The following is a 21,358-nucleotide window of genomic DNA, read 5'->3' on the forward strand; positions in this document are numbered from 1 at the left end:
AAATTTGGGTGCCTGGTCTTAGGCCTGGTGAAACCAGGTGTAATTCCTAGCATCCAATTCCAATATTCTATAACAATGCGCACAAATTTTAGGCACGCTTCTGATGCACCCAGGCACCTCCCATGGCCACACCACTTTTGGGTTGCATGCTATGGGATTTGGGCACACACTGTTATAGAATAGCAGGTTATGCACACAAATTCAGATTATTGCCAATTAGCACCCAATTATTGGCACTAATTGACTCAGCTAATTTAGCTGGGCGACATTTTGGATTGGTGCTTATATATTGGCACCCAATTTTGGACGCCATAAATAGAATGCGGAGGTTAGTGCCTAAATGTAGGTGCCCTTTATAGAGTTGCCCTTCACGTCTGAATGCCAAATGAATCTGGCAGCTTGTTCGTTACTTCATTAGGTTTAATGACAAAAAAGCAGCAGAGTTAACACTTGGAGGGGCATTTTCGAAAGGGGCGTCCAGGTTTTGATGAGGATGTCCTCGCAAAACATCCCGCTCCAGGGGCGGGGAAACCCGTATTTTCGAAACAAGATGGACGTCCATCTTTTGTTTCAATAATATGGTCAGGGACGTTCAAATCCTGAAATTTGCTCACCCCTAGATTTGGTCGTCCCTAGACTTGGTCGTTTCTGATTTTCGGCGATAATCGAAACCAAGGACGTCCATGTCAGAAATGACCAAATGCAAGCCATTTGGTCGTGGGAGGAGCCAGCATTTCTAGTGCACAGGTCCCCCTGACATGCCAGGACACCAACCGGGCACCCTAGGGGGCACTGCAGTGGACTTCAGAAATTGCTCCCAGGTACATAGCTCCCTTACCTTGTATGCTGAGCCCCCCAAAACCCACTACCCACAACTGTACACCACTACCATAGCACTTACAGGTGAAGGGGGGCACCTAGATGTGGGTACAGTGGGTTTGTGGTGGGTTTTGGAGAGCTCACTGTTCCCTCCACAAACGTAACAGGTAGGGGGGGATGGGGCTGGGTCCGCCTGCACTGCACCCACTAAAAGTGCTCCAGGGACCTGCATACTGCTGTCATGGAGCTAAGTATGACATCTGAGGCTGGCACAAAATATTTTTAAAGTTATTTTTTGAGGGTGGGAGGGGGTTAGTGACCACTAGGGGAGTAAGGGGAGGTGATCCCCAATTCTCTCCGGTGGTCATCTGGTCATTTTGGGCACCTTTTTGTGCCTTGGTCATAAGAAAAACACGACCAAGTAAAGTCGTCCAAGTGTTCATCAGGGACGTCCTTGTTTCTTTCAATTATGGGTTGAAGACATCCAAGTGTTAGGCACACCCAAGTCCCGCCTTCGCTATGCCTCCGACATGCCCCCTTGAACTTTGGCCATCCCTGCGACGGAGAGCAGTTGGGGACCTCCAAAATTGGCTTTCGATTATACCTATTTGGACGACCCTGGGGGAAGGACGTCCATCTTCCGATTTAAGTCGAAAGATGGGCGTCCTTCTCTTTCGAAAATGAGCCCATTGATATAACTGTGGTGCCGGAGTTATTCTCTTATAAGAATGCAACTCTTTTTCCCTCCCCTTGCTCAAGGTTTATGGATGATTCAATGTTCCGTGAGATTCACAAAGTGTATACCCACAGAGCAGGTGTGAATTTATGGCTGGCTCTGTGAGGACAGAGCATTTCAACGAAGTGCTGGAGCTGAACAGATGTACCTTTCTTGTTTCCCCTTATTACAGACTTTCATCACCCACTTTTTCTTTCTTTTTACAAGAGCACATTTTCTCCTTCTTCCCTGACTTAATCCCATTTTAACTTGTTTCACACTGGTAAAGGTCACAGGCCTTCCATTGGTCCATCTCCATTCATTAGATTCTCCAGTTTCCATTAACCCTGAAACAAGAAAACAGAATATGAGGGCATTTTCGATATGACGTCTAAATCCGATTTTGGACATTTTAGCGAACAAGCCCAAAAATCCAGTCGTGAACATGGCCATTTTCAAACCAGAAAAAAGTCCAGCTTTTTATTCTCAAATTGGTCATTTGCTAGACCAGTGGTTCCCAAACCTGGTCCTGGAAGCACCCCAGCCAGTCAAGGTTTTCAGGATATCCACAATAAATATTCATGAAATACATTTGCATGAGGTGGAGGCAGTATATGCAAATTTCTCTCATAAATATTCATTGTGGATATCCTGAAAGCCTGACTGACTGGGATACCTCCAGGACCAGGTTTGGGATGGGGTGGTGTGGGCCAGCATTCTTAGTAGACTGGCCACACAGACATCCCAGAAGAGCAGTGGGGCACCTTACGGGGCACTGCAGTGTACTTCACATAAAAGGTCCCAGATGCATATCTCACCATTAACCCCCTATATTGTATGGCCTTCAAAATCCACCAGAAAGCTATTGTACCCAACTGTACACCACTATAGTAGTCCTCATATCTGCAGGTGTCACCTATATGCTACTACTACTACTTAACATTTCTAGAGCGCTACAAGGGTTACGCAGCGCTGTACAAATTAACGAATAAGGACGGTCCCTGCTCAGAAGAGCTTACAATCTAAAAGACGAAATGTCAGGTTGGGGTAGATGAGATTTCCTGAGAAGAGATGAAGTGATTAGGTGCCGAAGGCGACATTGAAGAGGTGGGCTTTGAGCAATGATTTGAAGATGGGTAGGGAGGGGGCCCGGCGTATGGGCTCGGGGAGTTTGTTCCAAGCATGGGGTGAGGCAAGGCAGAAAGGGCAAAGCCTAGAGTTGGCGGTGGTGGAGAAGGGTACTGAAAGGAGGGATTTGTCTTGAGAACGGAGGTTACGGGTAGGGACGTAAGGGGAGATGAGGGTAGAGAGGTAAGGAGGGGCTGCAGATCGAGTGCATTTGTAGGTGAGTAGGAGAAGCTTGAACTATATTCTGTATCTGATCGAAAGCCAGTGAAGTGACTTGAGGAGAGGGGTGATATGAGTATATCGGTTAAGGCGGAAGATAAGACGTGCGGCAGAGTTCTGAATGGACTGAAGGGGGGATAGATGGCTAAGTGGGAGGCCGGTGAGGAGTAGGTTGCAGTAGTCAAGGCAAGAGGTAATGAGAGAGTGGATGAGAGTTCGGGTGGTGTGCTCGGAGAGGAAGGGGCGAATTTTGCTAATGTTATAGAGGAAGAAGCGACAGGTCTTGGCTATCTGCTGGATATGCGCAGAGAAGGAGAGGGAGGAGTCGAAGATGACACCGAGGTTGCGGGCAGATGAAACGGGGACGATGAGGGTGTTATCAACTGAGATAGAGAGTGAAGGGAGAGGAATATGTAGGAATAGTAGGCTTTTAGGGTTGTTTGGGGGTCTTACATGTTCCACCACGTGTATCAGTTAGAGTGGGATATGGACCTGGGGCTCTACAGTCAACTGCACTGACCACTAGGCTACTCCTGGAACCTGCCTGCTGCTCTAATAGGAATGGCCATCATATCTGAAGCTGTCATACAGCCTGGTATGTACTGAAACTGTCACATCTTAGGGGGCAGGGAGGGGGTCATACTGGGGGGAGTAAGGGGGGTTATGCCTTAATCCCTTCAGTGATCATTTAGAGTACCTTTTGGTCACTTAGTTGTGATTGAAATAGGTCTAGTCAAAAAGTTTTAGTTTTGGCCCTAGACGTTTTCATTTTTTCCCAATATTGCAGAAAAATGTCTGACTTTTGGGGCCGCTCACATCCTGCCCAAAACATATCCCCAGCATGCCCCCTTGAAATCTGGATGAACTGTGGAGTAAAATGTCTAAAACTGGGGTGTTTAAAATCATAACTTGGACATTTTTGAGTGAAAAATGTCCTTCTACACCTTATGATGTTTTGTGGACGATTTTTTGCTTTGATAATGCGCCTCTGTACGTCTACAGATCTTCAGAGCGCTGTCTTGTACCTATTACACTCTTCCTGGGTGGTGTGCAATACTTATCCTAAGTCCCTCTCTGCTCCATGTGTGCCCTAGCACGCTCCACAGCAATTAAATAACAATAACTACCACTAACCAGTAATTTGTTAAAACCACAGCACAATTACGAAGAGTAAATAAAAACCCCTTGAAAATTGAGGCCTAGCGTACTCAAAGCCCTGCACAATACTTACAGGAAGCAAAATTTTCTGTCTTAAAATTTAAACTCAAACAGTACAGCATCTTCAAACCTAATACAGTTAACAGACAAATGAGACCAATATTTTTATGTAAATGAAACATTGTTGTACTATACCATTTCAAAAACGTGGCATCTTATCTAATCTACCATATGGTTATTAAAAGTTTATGCAAAAGTGGTTGCAAATAGCTCCCAAAATAAAACCTATTATTTTCACAGTCTAGCAACAAAGTGTTTGTGTACTGTGAATGAGGAAAATGTTTAAATACATTGATACACATACATACTTCTTATACAAAGTGTGCATGCTTAACTAACTTTTATATCTACACAGTAGCCTGTTTATAATTATTGATATTCTGCCCATAAAGGGCCCCTTTTACTATGCCACGCAGGCACCTACGCGCATCCTACACGTGTGAATTTTAAAATACTGCACGTGGCTACCGCGTGGTGCGTGCGGTAATTTCATTTTTTTTTACACGCGTCCACTAAGCGCGCCGGAAATGTTCCGGCTCATGGCGCTAACCGGGTAGTAAGCAGCACTGTACGCACGTAGAGCATTACCACCTGGTTAATGCGTGAGACCTTACCGCTAGGTCAACGGGGTGGCGGTAAGGTCTCAGGCTCAAAACGGACGCGCGCCAATTTTTATTTTGCTGCAATGTCCATTTTCAGCCAAAAAAAAGAAAGGCATTTTTTTGCACGTGCGCTGAAAAATTGAACCTGAACGTGTCCAATACACGCGTCTACACCAGCACAGGCCACTTTTCGGTGCATCTTAGTAAAAGGACCCCGAAGACACTTATCTGAGTGGTTTACAAAGAGAGTGGACATGTAAGCAGTATTTGTTAAGTACAACACACACTGGTCTGTCGGTGTACAGTCTCTTGGTACTCCTGCTTTCATTCAGGTTGATGGAGCGGCAGTTTCAGCCCTAACCACCTTACTGGACAGACTGGATGGGCCATTTTGGTCTTTATCTGATATCATTTAGGGGGTAGTTATCAACCTAGGCTACCGTTAAGAAGGGTTATTTTACTATTAACCACAGTTATAAGTAACTAGGTCTCATTGCATAAAATGGGACCGTGACAAAACAGTGGGTTTTAAGCCTGTAAACTGTACTGATTATTTCTTGAAGTGTATTTCTGTAGTTTGGCCAGCAGGTGGTGCATGTTTCTGTTTAAAGCTGTTACAGAGTAATGGCAGTTCCCTCTTTAGTTAACACAGATAAGAGGTAACCTGTAGTGATGTGGCCAGCTATTTGTTTTAAATTTATTGTTCTGGGCTCTGATTGGCCCAGGAGCTCAAAATTCAACTAGGATGTACTGACTTTTTCTCCAGTCTCAGCTTGGAAGTAGAGAGAGAAAGATCACCTGTGAGCAGTTATATTCTGTAACCTGTGAGCAGCTACATTTCCTTCCCTGGCACTATTCAGGTAGTGAACAAATGTTTATGTTTAAATCTTTTTTATTAATCAGTCAAAGCGACAAGAACCAGGAACATACATTGTGTAAACAAAGCTGCTGTAACAGTGGCTCTGACGGTCAGCCAGAATCAAGAAACAGTTTTGCCATAAACAAATTTACAACCCCCCCTTCCCCTACCCTCCCCCCCCTGCCCCATCTCTTATTCGCTCACTTGTACACATCTCAACCCAAACAGTGATACCAACACAAGTGAAGTTGTACATCAGTTCTGCATCCTACTCTACAACCTCCAATCCACCCTCTTTCTAACCCACCTTCACCCCCCCCCCTTTAGAGTGTCAGGGAAAGCTGGTCCATCAAACAAGCGAATGTACACTTAGTTTAAAAGTCTACTCCGTGCTGCTGGCTGCAATGTGTCCCAGAAGTTCGCCCAGATTTTTTCCAAACGTTTACCCTCTGTAGAGGAGAAGTCTTTGACCCCACAGCGCTCCAGCTTCAATAATTCAATCATATGCGTCCGCCTGGCACCAATGGACGGGACCGTGTGTTCAGTAATATGATCTTCTTCCCCACCATTATCGCTCTCCGCAGGAAGGCGTTGAAGCCCGGCAAAGTAGGCCTCCCCGCTTTGTAGACTCCAAAGAGCATCAATGGTTGTCTCTGTACTGTTCGACCCCAATAGCTCTTAACCGCCTCCAAAATTGTAGACCAAAAACATATCACTCTGGGGCATTTCCAGAACATATGACTGAGCCCTGCAGGGGACTGTCTGCACTTAGGGCACTCCCCGGATCCACCAAACCCTGCCCGATGGGCCCGCGCTGGAGAGATGTACAGCTGCAGGGCAAACTTATATTGTATTTACAAATGTTTATATAGTTTTATAATTGATCCATATTCCATTACCTGTTATTATGTGCTGTTTTTGTTCCATCTGTTTTTATGGTTCACTGTTCAATATTTTTCATGACAATAAACATTTTTAGCTTATTAACTCTGCTTGTCTGAACTAAGAATCCTGGTGGTTTGTGTGTTAGGTCTGTAAGTGCTTTCTAGGAACTGTGGGACCACTGGGAGTGTGGCCCCAGTAACCTAGGAATCACTGGGGATAATTCGAGAGTGGGAGAATCGCCCAGAAGCAGTTGGGACCCGGTCGGTGGGAGGAGGAGTGTAGAGCACAAGTGGCAGGTGCAGGCAGACCTGAGCTGTACTAGGGACAGACCTTCTAAGTGGCTGCAGGGTAGCCCCAGGCATGTGGCTAGGAGGGAAGCTAGCCATTTTGTGACAGACCTTGTCCTTCTTTTTTGGTGGCAGCGTGGTGGGATTGCCAGGCTCAGTGTGTGGAGTGAGGGTCACCATCCACTGAGTGGTTCAGAGTCTTTTTTTTTATCTGTAACCTCCAGACACAGAGCACAGTGAAGGAGTGCAGTTGTAACAGGGTCTCTTTATATCATGAATACACTCCAATAAATGGATCATTACCATACTGCTGTTTCCTGTAATTGATATCAAACTCTACATTCTGTCTGCAATAAATTAAACTCATTCTGAATATCCTGAATCAAAGAATTGCACGGTATAGGAAACTCATGACAGAAAAATCCCTAGCCCTAAATGAACTAAACCTAACCTCACCAGAAGCTAAAAGCATTGCTATACCTATATTTGAAGATCAAAGCGATCATTTAGGCTTTATACAGATAATCAGGAGCAGCTCCATAAATATCTTAAACAGAAGAACAAGCATTTAAAACTTGATCCTACTTAGAAAAGGCAATCACTGCAGCTGATCTTTTAAGCCTACTGTCCCTATGGAAAACTGGACCCCAACACCCATTGACTTGGCATAAACTCAACCATAAGTAAATATTGATGTTTCCAAGGTCCTGGATGCAAATGGCATTTCCAGTTACTCTTAGGCTCATTCTCTTCGAGCCGCTCTATATAGGGAGGTCGATATTCAGACTGCAGGAGATAGCTCAGCTAACTCCCACTATCAGCACTAAACCCGGATATTCAATGCCGGGTCGTTTTCGGTGACCGGCATTGAATATCCGGTTTATTTTTGGCTGGCTTGAATATAACCGGTTAAGTCGATGTAGCCAGTTATATTCATAAGTACATAAGTATTGCCATACTGGGACAGACCAAAGGTCCATCAAGCCCAGCATCCTGTTTCCAACAGTGGCCAATCCAGATACCTGACAAGATCCCAAAAGACTACAAAACATTTTATACTGCTTATCCCAGAAATAGTGGATTTTCCCCAAGTCTATTCAATAATGGTCTATGGACGTTTCCTTTAGGAAGCCGTCCAAACCTTTTTTAAACTCCACTAAGCTAACCGCCTTTATTGCATTCTCTGGCAATGAATTCCAGAGTTTAATTACACATTGAGTGAAGAAAAATATTCAGACTGGCCAAAGATATCCCATCTGTTCAGGTAGCCAAATATAGCCACTAAAGTGGGGTTGAAAAACGTGGGCTGGTGATATCACCCGATATAACTGGCTAGCCGCTAACCGGCAATATTCAGTGGGAGATAGCCGGCTATTCCCCCGCTGAATAACGCAGGATAACTGGTTATGAGGCATTTAATCAGCCAGATGCTGATTCTGACCGGTTAAATGCTTTTGAATATCGGGGGGGGGGGGGGGGGGGGGGGGGGTTCTAGGAAATGTAGGACATTTCTAGATTTTCTTTCCTGATGCATCTTGTAGCTGTGATGCTGATTTCAGATCAGTGTAACTGCAAATGCCAGTCTATAATGACAAAGTACAATTGTGAAGGTTGTGAGTTCCTCCTCATTGTGTTTTATGTAAAACTCAACTTGTACTTACCAATCCAAAAGGGCTGCATCCCAGCAAATTTCCATAACCACGTCATTTCTCTTTTAGAATGCACACTGGTTAGGTGACCATTTGGCCTATAATAAAACAGAATCAAAACAGGTTTTATGAAGCACCAAAAGTGAAAAAAAAATTAGAAATTGTAGAAAACAGATACATCCAAAGCATAAAATTTATTCAATTATAAAACATTATTCATTTATTGGGATTTATTAACCGCCTTACCCAACACAACCATGTTTTGGTATCTACCTGCCTGAGGGATGTCAAGAAACTTGTGGGTCAGACTTAAGATGAGGATCATCAATTCTTCTTATTCAAAAGGGATATTTAAAAATCTTTTGACTAATGAATACATGAAAAAAAAACTTGCTGATCTTCTGTTCACAGTTAATGCAACTCCATCATTACTTGAAATAAGCTTTACATGTTGACTTTTTCCAGTTCTTCCTGTTTTGTGACTGCATCCCAATATCAGATTAGTTTTAATGGTGTCATGGTTTCAAAATTATATTTATGTTTCCCCTAGTTTTTTTTTTAATAGTTGTTTAGATGGCACTATTGTTTATCTTTTGCAAGATGATGACAGGTTTTTTTTTTTTAGTTTGAAACTCATTATTACATTTTTTGAAAACAACAAACAAAACGATTAAAACGTGCCAAAAGCAGGGAATAGAATAGAATGGTATGGGATTTGCGTTACAAGACGTATGAGGAGAGACTTGCGGACCTAACATGTATACCCTGGAGGAAAGGAGAAACAGGGGTGATATGATACAGATGTTCAAATATCTGAAAGGTATTAATCTGCAAACGAACCTTTTCCGGAGATGGGAGGGCGGTAGAACAAGAGGACAAGATATAAGAGTGAAGGGGGGCAGACTCAAGAATAATGTCAGGAAGTATTTTTTCACGGAGAGAGTGGTGGATGCTTGGAATGCCCTCCCGCGGGAGGTGGTGGAGATGAAAACGGTAGCGGAATTCAAGCATGCGTGGGATAAACATAAAGGAATCCTGTGCAGAAGGAATGGATCCTCAGAAGCTTAGCCGAGATTGGGAGGCGGGGCTGGTGTTTGGGTGGTGGGGCTAGTTCTGGGCAAGACTTCCACGGTCTGTGTCCTGAAAATGGGGCTAGTTCTGGGCAAGACTTCTACGGTCTGTGTCCTGAAAATGGCAGATGCAAATCAAGGTAAGGTATACACAAGAAGTAGCACATATGAGTTTATCTTGTTGGGCAGACTAGATGGACCGTGCAGGTCTTTTTCTGCCGTCATCCAAGTATGTTATATGTACCCAACAAATCGCCCAATGGGTTGCCAATGATTTTATGGTCTTGTTCAGTTTTTTCAGCAGCAGCTAATTCAAGTCACCTAGTCAAGCACATTTGATTTCATCAATAGGTATAATTTAAAGATACCACCCTTCTCCAATTTGATAGGACTATCTGGAGGCCAGTGGCCAAAAGGATATCTATTAATTTATATTTATTTATTTATTTGCAGTATTTCTATCCCACATTTTCCCACACACAAGCAGGCTCAATGTGGCTTACAAGACAATAATAAATAGGGTCAGGTAAGGATGGGGTACATGTGTAAAATAAGAAACAAAGTAATATGTAATAAATTGTCCTCTGAATCAATACAAAGCAGAGTCTAATGAGTAGCAGCAGTAGGATAGGCCCGACAAAACAGATAACTCTTTAAAGATCGCCTGAAGTCTTGATGATCATGTAGCGCTTTCACACAGTTCGGTAATGCATTCCACATCTGTGTACTTAAGTAGGAGAAATTAGACGCGTAGCTGGTTTTGTACTTAAGACCAATACAACTTGGGTAATGAAGATTCATATAAGTACGAGATGACCGTAATCTATTCCTCGCCGGAAGATCAATTAAATCAATCATATAATCCAGGGCATCACCGTAGATTATTTTGTGGACTAGTGTACAAAGTTTGAAAGTAATACGGTCCATAATTGGGAGCGTGAAGTTTCAGCCGAAGAGGTGCAACTCTGTCATATTTCGGTTTGTTGAAGATCAATTTGGCAGCAGTGTTCTGGGCTGTTTGGAGTTTTTTCAGAAGCTGAACTTTCCAACCCGCATATAAGCCATTGCAATAGTCTAGATGACTGAATGCCAATGATTGCATCAAAACAGATAAGTCTTTAAAGATCGCCTGAAGTGTTGATGATCATGTAGTGTTTTATATAAAGCAGACGCGTGTCTTTGTTTGTCCATGTCCAAACTCCTCTGGACCCCAAAGAGCTACGGCCACCAAACCCGGCATGCAGACTCTACTCGCCGTTGCTGAGGTTATTGTGTAGTTTGAAGCGATTTGGTTTATGGAGGCACTCAGGGGAGGGAGAGCAATCCCTCCATCCATTAATTACATAGGCTGCAGGTCGGAAAGTTTCTCCCCACCGGACTCTGAGCTCTCACCCTGTCCCAAGCAGTTTGTCACTTTCCGACCTGCAGCCTATTCATTTAATGGATGGAGGGATTGCTTCCCCTCCCCTGAGTGCGGTAAATCATCTACAGTACTAGAGCATTGATTAGAATCAGCTAAACTGACTGTCCATTTTCTCCAGGGCAACCAGAGTGCTTTTATGCATCATAAAAAATAAAGACTGAGAATTCACACTGGCTAAAGTAGGCCAATTGACCACACTGCATAAAAGAGGCCCTATCTAGTTCATAGGTGGCAGCACCAGTGGCATAGCAAGGGCGGGGCGGTGGGGGCGGTCCACCCCGGGTGCACGCTGTTGGATGGGTGCAGAGAGCAGCCGCGCGCCTGTCAGCTCTGCTGGTTCCCTGCTCCCTCTGGCCCGGAACCAGTGGAACCGACAGGTGCGCGGCTGCTCTCTTCACCCCTCCAGCATCCAAGAATGCACCTGGGGGGGGGGGGGGCTTGATGTGCCGGGGAGGGGGGTATCATTGGGCGGGGGGGGGGGGGGGGGGGGGGGGGGGCGTCGTGCTGCACCCTGACACCGCTGCACCAGGGGGGGGGGGGGGTGCGCAGCAGTGCTCTGCCCCGGGTGGCAGCAGACCTAGGAACGCCACTGGGCAGCACCTAAATCTGCAGACCAGGTATGATATAGGCCAATGAAAGGGCCATAAAGGGAAAGGGAAAGGGAAATGGGACTTGATATACTGCCTTTCTGTGGTTTTTGCAACTACATTCAAAGCAGTTTACATAGTATATTCAGCTACCAGGGGCAATGGAGGGTTAAGTGACTTGCCCAGAGTCACAAGGAGCTGCAGTGGGAATTGAACTCAGTTCCCCAGGATCAAGGTCGACTGCACTAACCACCTGGCTACTCCTCCACTAGCAGCATTCCATGTAGAAGCCTGCCCTTGCAGATCAGCAATGCGGCCATGCAGGCTTCTGTTTCTGTGAGTCTGACATCCTGCACGTACGTGTAGGATGTCAGACTCACAGAAACAGAAGCCTGCGCAGCCACGTTGCTGCTCTGCAAGGGCAGGCTTCTACATGGAATATTGCTAGTGGAATAGCAACATTCCATGTAGAATCTCAAATAGTAGCAACACAATCTCTAATAGTAGCGAAATTCCATGTAGAATCTCCAATAGTAGCAACATTCCATGTAGAATCTCAAATAGAGAAAGGGAAATGGGACTTGATATACTTAGCCTTTCTGTGGTTTTGCAACTACATTCAACGCAGTTTACATAGTATATACAGGTACTTATTTGTACCTGGAGCAATGGAGGGTTAAGTGACTTGCCCAGAGTCACAAGGAGCTGCAATGGGAATTGAACTCAGTTCCCCAGGATCAAAGTCCACTGCACTAACCACTAGGCTACTCCTCCGCTCCATTTATAGAAAAAGGAAACATTTTCCTTCCACATAAACTGCTTCACTCCAAGTCTTAATATCTGCTCTCTTATTTAAGGTCGAGATATCTAACTTACGAGCCCTAATACAGTGGGATAATTGAACCCATTGATAAACGTACTCAAAAATCTCAGGAAATTTACATTTAATTTCAGCCCAAGAGAGCAATCAATTATGAGTACATAACTGTCCCATATTCAAATTTTGACAAGCTGCCAGTTCTTCCAGGAGATCACCTTCCTACCAACATGGAAAGCCAGATTATGCCATAAAGATATTTCAGGGTCCTCCCTGGCATTGAATAGCCGAGTAGGTAGTGCAGCAGGCTTTGATCCTGGGGAACTGGGTTCAATTCCTACTGCCATAGCTGCCGAGAGGGGGGGGGGGGGGCTGGCACCGCAGTCCCACCCGTCCTCCGTCATCGACCGTCTGCCCTCTGCCCTCTGCAGTCTCACCTCTGTGAAAGCAGCGCTGCAGGCAGCAGAACACCTCCCTTTGGGCCTCCTTCCCTCCCTGTGTCCCGCCCTCGTCTGACGCAACTTCCACGAGGGTGGGATGCAAGGAGGGAAGGAGGGCTGAAGGGAGGCATTCTGCTGCCTGCAGCGCTGCTTTCACTGAGGTGAGACTGCGATTTCAATGCAGGGGGCCCGGCCCAGTGGCGGACGGAGGGGGGGAGTGGCGGCGACCTTGGGGGGGGTGGAGGGGGGAGCAGTGGCTGCGGCGACCTCGGGGGTGATGGAGGGGGGAGTGGTGGCGACCTCCGGGGGTGGAGGGTGGAAGGGTGAGCGGCGGTGAGGGCGGCAGGGGCGGGGTCCCGGGGGCAGCCTTGCCCCGGGCCCGGCCCTGCCTACTGCAGCTCCTTGTGACTCTGGGCAAGTCATTTAACCCTCCACTGCTCCAGGTACCAAATAATTTCCTGTAATATAATATATAAACCACCATTATCCACAGAAAGGCAGCATATCAAGTCCCTTTCCCTTTCCCAGACTCTGGCAGTAGCGGCATAATCTAATGCCTGCCTGGTGACCAACTACATAAAGATAACAGTTTTGTATTCAGCAATGCTTTTGCGAAATGTCTGATCAATTTTTTCCATCTTTCTCACTGTGTATGGTTCTGAACTTCTTGACTGCATTCAGGGTTTGCATTTCCCAATCACTTTTTGTCTGTGTCTGAAATCATCATTTTCTGGTAAAGTCTGTTAGATGAATTCTTTATGGTTATTTTGATGTTTCTTTAATAAGTTACTTTCTATTTGTATTGCCTGTTCCTTTTTTTATTTATTGTATCTTATTTATACTGTATTGTCTTTTTTATATGTCACACTAATCTTTTTCATATGTTATACTATTTATTTGTTATATTTGTTTTTATTATTTTATCTTTTAGTAGTTATTATTTATTTGATTGTCCTCATTATATATTATGTATTGTGATATTTATTTATTTGTGACATTTATATCCCACATTATCCCAAACAAGTTTGAGTTCGATGTGGCTTACAATAAACAGTATAGGATACATAACAAAGAATAATGCATATGCTATATTGTTTGTATTTATGTGTTTTTATATATGTGTTTAGACCCCCTGATGCAGGTAAAGGCCGAAACATGGTCCACGTTTTGAATGATCTATTTTGTGATCATGTAAGATTCTCTTGTTTTGTTTTTGTATTAATGGTTCTACACAAACACAGCCAATGGACTGAATTAAACTTCTGCTGTCTTGGAAACTGCTGTTTTTATAACATTTTCTAGGGCTCTTTCAGTTACCCTTCAGCATTAGGTGGGAGGCTGTTTGCAAAATAGTTGGGCTGGTATTCAAAGTGATTTAAATGGGCAGGAGAGGCTCCAGCCTGCTTAAAGTGCCAACATTCAGTGGCACTTACCCAGACAGTGTTGCTGAATATTGGCACTAACCACTGAAACTGGGCAGGAGAGGGACGATATGGGGTGGAGTCGGGGAGGTGCTAGCAGTTATGTGGGTACTGGCCCGCATAGCTAAGTGGGCAGACAGGACCACAAAAAAAGCAATGCTATCTATGCATGCTTAGCTATGTTGATGCTGGCGTTGAATATTGGCTGGTACCTGCACAACGTCTGGGTTGCTGCTGCTGCCATTTCCACCCCTGCTCCTATTCCCCAACCCTGCTCCTCATTTCAGTCCCCTCTGATCATCCCTCTCTAGGTCCCCCTACATAGAGATCTACCCTCCTGATAGACCAACCAGCGCTCCCCTCCCAGCTTCAATTCACCTAAGACATGCACCCAAAACCCCCAAAATACAAACAGTACTCCCTCCCAAACCCCTCCACCCAAGATCTGCACCCTAGAGGTTCCCCTCCCAATCCTCCTCAATACAAGCAGTGCTCCCTCCTGAACGCCATCCACCCAAGATCAGCCTTCCTGAATAAGAGTGTCGCAAGCGTCAAATGACATCAGTGCAAGGGAAGTCAATGCACTGGCCACACATAGCTTAAGTACATAAGTGTTGCCATACTGGGCCAGACCAAAGGTCCATCAAGCCCAGCACCCTGTTTCTAACAGTGGCCAATCCAGGTCACAAAAACCTGGCAAGATCCCCAAAAAAGTACAAAACATTTTATGCTGCTTATCCTAGAAATAGTGGATTTTCCCCAAGTCCAATTTAATAATGGTCTATGGACTTTTGCTTTAGGAAGCCGTCCAAACCTTTTTAAAACTCTGCTAAGCTAACCTCCTTTACCACATTTTTTGGGAACGAATTCCAGAGTTGAATTACACGTTGAGTGAAGAAAAATTTCCTCCGATTCATTTTAAATTTACTACTTTGTAGCTTCATCGCATGCCCCCTAGTCCTAGTATTTTTGGAAAGAGTAAACAAACGATTCACGTGTACCCGTTCCACTCCACTCATTATTTTATAGACCTCTACCATGCCTCCCCTCAGTCATCTTTTCTCCAAGCTGAAGAGCCCCAGCCGCTTTAGCCTTTCCTCATAGGGAAGTCATCCCATCCCCTTTATCATTTTCGTCGCCCTTCTCTGCACCTTTTCTAATTCCACTATATCCTTCTACGGCCCTGCTCCTAGAGGCCCTCACAGGCCTAACTTACAACTTCCCTAGTGATCTAGGAGGTAGACTGTGCAGGAGCAATGCCCTGTCGCTCATGCCCTTGCAGCGTTAGATTTCAAAATGGCAACCTCTAGTGGGGGTCTTTCAGTACTACTGCTAGGGTCCTGACATTTTATAGAATAACATGTAGTGCACATATGCATCTAAGTGCTAATTATTTCGGCCCTTATGTGCATAACAGCACACGCAGTTACAGAATTGCCCTTAATGTGCTCAATATAATCAGAAATACAGAGAAATAGAGCCACCGTTGAATAGAAAAGGAAAACTAAGAAAGCAGCAGAAAGGGAAGCATTAATATATACAAGATGAAGCTAAATGGACTGGTACCAAGAAGGGCTGCCTAATAAAACAGGCCTTGTTGCTGATTGCCTTCCACATATATTTCCTTATCCTCCCATACCTACCTGTGTCGTATTTTCTTCTTGAATTTCTTAATATGTATGTTTTAGAATCGTTTGTTTTGAGCACCCACCCTTTCCTCTTTCCTTCCATCTTATTTGTCTGTTCCTATCTTAGATGTATTACTGATTTGCAGTATATCAAATAAGAGTGGAGCATGAACTCTGTTCTGAAGAAAGCGGAACAGCATCATGGAAAACACAATTCCTATGCCCAGTGTCAATAGGCTTTATAATTTTAAAGGGAAACTCTTCAACAAGGCATACAGCAACGATCAACAAATATGAACACATCCTGTACACATATCCAGAACTGCCTCCACTATATCTACTTGCCAAAATATTAACATGTTTTCTCATCATCACGCTACCCAAGATCCTTTTGCTATTCCTGAGCCCATACGCCATGTGCCCTCCCTGCCCATTTTCAAGTCCTTACTCAAGGCCCATCTCTTCTCCCTTGCTTTTGGTGCCTAACCACCTTCCCATTCCTGATACCTACACTGACTACATAGTTTTTACCTTCAGATTGTAAGCTCTCTTGAGCAGGGACTGTCCTTCCCCATGTTTAAACTTGTACAGCGCTGCGTAACCCTGGCAGCGCTATAGAAATGCTAAGTAGTAGTAGTAGTAGTAAATGTATATTTTCTATTTCTTATATATCTTTTATTAAGTTTGCTGAAAAATACTATCATGTTCTATCATTATCATGTTACCCAAAATCCTTCTGTTATTACTAAATGTATACTTTCTCATGCACTACTCATGACGTATTGTAAGCCACATTGAGCCTGCAAAGAGGTGGGAAAATATGGGATACAAATGCAACAAATAATAATAATAATAATAATCCTCAGAAATCAAAGGCTGGTTATTATAGCTATGAAGAAAGACTAAGGAGGCTAGGGCTATACAGCTTGGAGAAGAGACGGCTGAGAGGAGACATGATAGAGGTATATAAAATAATGAGTGGAGTGGAACAGGTGGATGTGAAGCGTCTGTTCACGCTTTCCAAAAATACTAGGACTAGGGGGCATGCGATGAAACTACAGTGTAGTAAATTTAAAACAAATCGGAGAAAATATTTCTTCACCCAACGTGTAATTAAACTCTGGAATTCGTTGCCGGAGAAAGTGGTGAAGACGGTTAGCTTAGCAGAGTTTAAAAAGGGGTTGGACGGATTCCTAAAGGACAAGTCCATAAACCGCTACTAAACGGACTTGGAAAAATCCAAAATTCCAGGAATAACATGTATAGAATGTTTGTACGTTTGGGAAGCTTGCCAGGTGCCCTTGGCCTGGATTGGCCGCTGTCGTGGACAGGATGCTGGGCTCGATGGACCCTTGGTCTTTTCCCAGTATGGCATTACTTATGTACTTATGTAGTCTCTACTGAAAAGGTCTTTCTAATATTGCCAGAAGCATTCATTTTATGCTAGTGGCAGAGCAGTGCTTGAGGAAGCCACATCACTGCTGTGTTGCATCCCACAAAGCAGTGATAAGGTCTTTGCAATGTAAATAATCAGCTGGGCTCTGCCGCTTAACATCCAGCTTGGGAGGGGGAGTGGGACAGGTAGAAGAGATGTTCTTTTACTTGGTTGTACTTTGAATTTTGACAATGGGACTTCCCTTTTAAGAAAAATGTTCCAAAAAAAAAAAGAAGTAAGAATTAGGTTTGAATTCATTGTCACATGCAGAATAATTTTGCAACATTAATGTCACGGCATAAGATGTAAAACTGTTTTTCTCTTACATTTGGCTGCAAGATTGTTCTGCGCTTTCCCAAGTGGTGTTCCGAACTGAATTTAGATAGTAACAGTGTTTGTCTCGAAGGGTCCAGCCAGAAATACATCTTCTGGACTTTTTATCCTAGGGGACAAAAATAGCTTTAAAACAGATTCTCAACAAAGTGGTTCTTGTTTCTCCTCAGAGACACAGACTATCTTCAAAGTTCAGAGACCAACAGGCGTTTTCAACCTAGTCTTCGGAACACACCCAGTCAATCAGGTTTTCAGGATATCCACAATGAATATGCATGAGATAAATTAGCATGCAGTACTTCCGTTGTGTATAAATCTATCTCATACATATTCTTGTGGACATCCTGGAAACCTAAATGTGTCCCAAAGACTGGGTTGAGAAGCACTGTACTAAAGTTTTCTGCAGTATTAACATGGGTTAAGGATATTAATGCACATTATTTATAAATGTCCCACTGCTTAAAATCGGACCTGTAGTAAACAGTATTTACTGTTTATTCATGTTTCAAATGTCTAGCGTCTGAAGGAAAATGTCTTTTGTGTTCTCAAGAGCATTTTGCGCAGTTATTTATAACTTACATCCCACCTAAAGCTAATTGGCTTCCAATAAAAAAAACAACTAAAATAACAAACCAAAAAAAAGAAAGAAAGAAAGAAAAACATATCTTCAATTCTAACTCAGACAGACAGAAAAGCATCATCTTACACATCGGAGAAAGCTTGTGAAAACAAATGTGTTTTTAAACATGTTCTCAATAGAAATCAAACAAAATAAAACATGGAAAAGAAAATAAGATGATACCTTTTTTATTGGACATAACTTAATACATTTCTTGATTAGCTTTCGAAGGTTGCCCTTCTTCCTCAGATCGGAAATAAGCAAATGTGGTAGCAGATAGTATATATAAGAGAAACATCAAAGCATTACTTTGACAGTCTGACAGAGTGGGAGGGTGGGGGTATGCATGGGGACATCAAAGCATTTCATTGATATTCTATCAGGATGGGTGTTGGTAGGTGAGAGGAGGGTAATAAACAGAGAAATACAACTTTATGGTTTATAATGGGCTAGAAAACCCAGATCCTTATTAAGTCCTGTCTGTTGGGTGTCAAAATATTCAATCATTCTTACTTCAAAGGTCTTACGTTCCTGTATTGTTTTAAAATTATCTTTCAGTATTCTTACTGTGAAATCACTGGTGCAGTGTTCTGGTCTTGTAAAGTGTTGGCCCACAAGGGTGGGGGCTTGACTGGCACCGGCTATTTTCATGTGATGTCTGTGCAGATTGAATCTTGTCTTAAGCATCTGGCCTGTTTCTCCAATATAGCATCCTTCGTTACATTTTTTACACTCAATGATATATACCACATTGGAAGATGAGCATGTAAAAGATTCCTTTATGTTGAATATTTTTCCTTTGTGAATGACCGTGGGGTCCTGTGAAATGTTTTGGCATAGCTTGCAGCTGGATAAGTTACAGGGAAACGTGCCCTTTTCTTTTTCAGTCTGTGTTGGGAGTTTACTTCTGATCAGCTTGTGTTTTAAGTTTGGTGGCTGTCGGAAGGCCAGCACTGGTGGGGATGGGAATATCTCTTTCAGTAATTCATCTTCCTGGAGTAGGGGCTGTAGGTCTCTTATGATTTTCCTCAGTTTCTCCAGCTCTGGGTTGTATGTCACTACAAGGGGAATTCTGTCTGTGGCTTGTTTTTCTTTGTACTGTAGCAGATTTTCCCTGGGTGTTTGGAGGGAGGAGGCAATATTCTTGGAGATTATTTTGGGGTTGTAGCCTTTCTGTTTGAAGGATGCAGTCAGGGTTTATTTCTCTGTTTATCACCCTCCTCTCACCTACCAACACCCATTCTGTTAGAATATCAATGAAATGCTTTGATGTCCCCATGCATACCCCCACCCTCCCACTCTGTCAGACTGTCAAAGTAATGCTTTGATGTTTCTCTTATATATACTATCTGCTACCACATTTGCTTATTTCCGATCTGAGGAAGAAGGGCAACCTTCGAAAGCTATTCAAGAAATGTATTAAGTTATGTCCAATAAAAAAGGTATCATTTTATTTTCTTTTCCATGTTTTATTTTGTTTGATTTCTATTGATAACCTTTAAGAGTGGACTAACACGGCTACCACACCTCTCTATTAAACATGTTCTTAAACTGCTTCAGTCAGGACAAAAAAGAAGATAACCTGGAAGCTTCTTCCATAGAAAAGGATCTGCAATGGAAAATGCACTTGTCTTTGTTTGAACATAATGGATCTCATTCATTGTACTACTTGTTTCAAGCAGTGGCGTAGTCACAGGGGGGCCTTGGGGGCCTGGGCCCCCCAAGGTCTGCTGGTTTGACTGGCAGTGGTCCCCAAGCCCTGCAGCAGACGCTTTCCTGCAGCGATATTTGCTGCTGTGCTACCTGGCCTGCTTCCCCCTCCCCGGTGCGCATGCTCGTTTTTAGTGAAATTAAATTTAATATCTGTTGCTCACATCGCATGCTGTTTTGAACAATAAAGGTAATCAATAGAAATAAAACAAAATAAAATAAAGAAAAGAAAAGAAAAGAAAAAAAGATGATACCTTTTTTATTGGACTAACTTCAATACATTTTTTGATTAGCTTTCGAATGTAGCCCTTCTTCGACAGATCGGAAATAAGCAAATGTTGGTAGATGACAGTATATATAAGTGAAATATCAATGCATTTCAGTGACAGTCTAACAGGATGAGGGTGGATAGGTGAGAGATAGGGAGAGCTGGGTGGATGAGGGACAGGGAGATATTGCTTATTTCCGATCTGACGAAGGGATATCTTCAAAAATAATCAAAAAATGTATTAACTTATGTCCAATAAAAAAAGGCATCATTTTATTTTATTTTCCATGTTTTATTTTGTTTTATTTCTATTGATTACCTTTAAAAGTGGACTAACACGGCTACCACATCTCTCTGAACAATAAAGGTGAATCTTGACTTAGATTTTCTTAAGTTAAAAAGAATAAATATATTTTCATTTGATTGTCATGCAGCAGAAATTTCAGTTGGGCCTGGAAACCTTGCGCAGCAATGAATATAAAACCTGAACGAACCTTTGTCTTTCTCTTCAACTGGCTGGGCTCAGTCCTTACAGACGGATCTCGCTGAGGAAGGTGGTGGAAAGTTGAGGCCAGCGAGGGCCAGCTGTCTGTTACCCTGATGCTAGGCTCTGGAACAAATTGCTCTTCAACTCTCAGCGGTATAATTCCATGGTACTAGAGTAACGAACAATTAAGAGTAAAGATCATTTCAAAGTGTGACAAATTGTGGTTTCATTTAATAAGCAGCCCTTTTAAACATCACGCTGATGAAATATCTTTTTAATTTTCTTGGTTGGGGAGAGACAAATTCCTTCAGTGCTCAGTGATTCACTAGCACCAGTTTTTTTTTTAAGCCATCTTTATTGGTGAACGAAAGCAGGTACAACATAATAAGGTACATTGTCCACAATGGAATTGAGGATAACAAGAATGTGAAGCAAAAAAAACAAGCAAAGGTACAACAACAAAGACCTTCTCCTAAACCAAAGAACCACTATTCTCCCCCCCCCCCTTCCCTTACAGTAGAACAGCGCCATCTGTGGATTCAGTGAACTTGTCTAGATAACAACTGCCAAAGATCACAATACTGTTACATTTGTACCCCGCGCTTTCCCACTCATGGCAGGCTCAATGCGGCTTACATGGGGCAATGGAGGGTTAAGTGACTTGCCCAGAGTCACAAAGAGCTGCCTGTGCCGGGAATCAAACTCAGTTCCTCAGTTCCCCAGGACCAAAGTCCACCAC

At 43.4% G+C, this 21,358-nt stretch overlaps 1 protein-coding gene across 3 annotated transcripts in view; it reads right to left on the reverse strand.

Moving 5' to 3' along the window:
- Positions 1 to 1,467: 1,467 nt before the first annotated feature.
- The window catches only part of LOC115472691 (FRAS1-related extracellular matrix protein 1-like), a 215,467-nt gene continuing 195,576 nt past the window's right edge, over positions 1,468 to 21,358 (reverse strand). For all 3 annotated transcript variants that reach the window (XM_030207049.1, XM_030207047.1, XM_030207048.1), the window contains 4 exons: positions 20,627 to 20,788; positions 17,529 to 17,644; positions 8,394 to 8,479; positions 1,468 to 1,881 (listed from right to left, as the gene is read on the reverse strand). In XM_030207049.1, coding sequence (XP_030062909.1) covers positions 1,673 to 1,881; positions 8,394 to 8,479; positions 17,529 to 17,644; positions 20,627 to 20,788 — 573 coding nt within the window. In that variant the 3' untranslated portion in view covers positions 1,468 to 1,672. The remainder of the gene's footprint in view (positions 1,882 to 8,393; positions 8,480 to 17,528; positions 17,645 to 20,626; positions 20,789 to 21,358) is intronic.

This window comes from Microcaecilia unicolor, chromosome 6 (genome assembly GCF_901765095.1).
Source record: "Microcaecilia unicolor chromosome 6, aMicUni1.1, whole genome shotgun sequence".
Classification (NCBI taxonomy): Eukaryota; Metazoa; Chordata; class Amphibia; order Gymnophiona; family Siphonopidae; genus Microcaecilia; species Microcaecilia unicolor.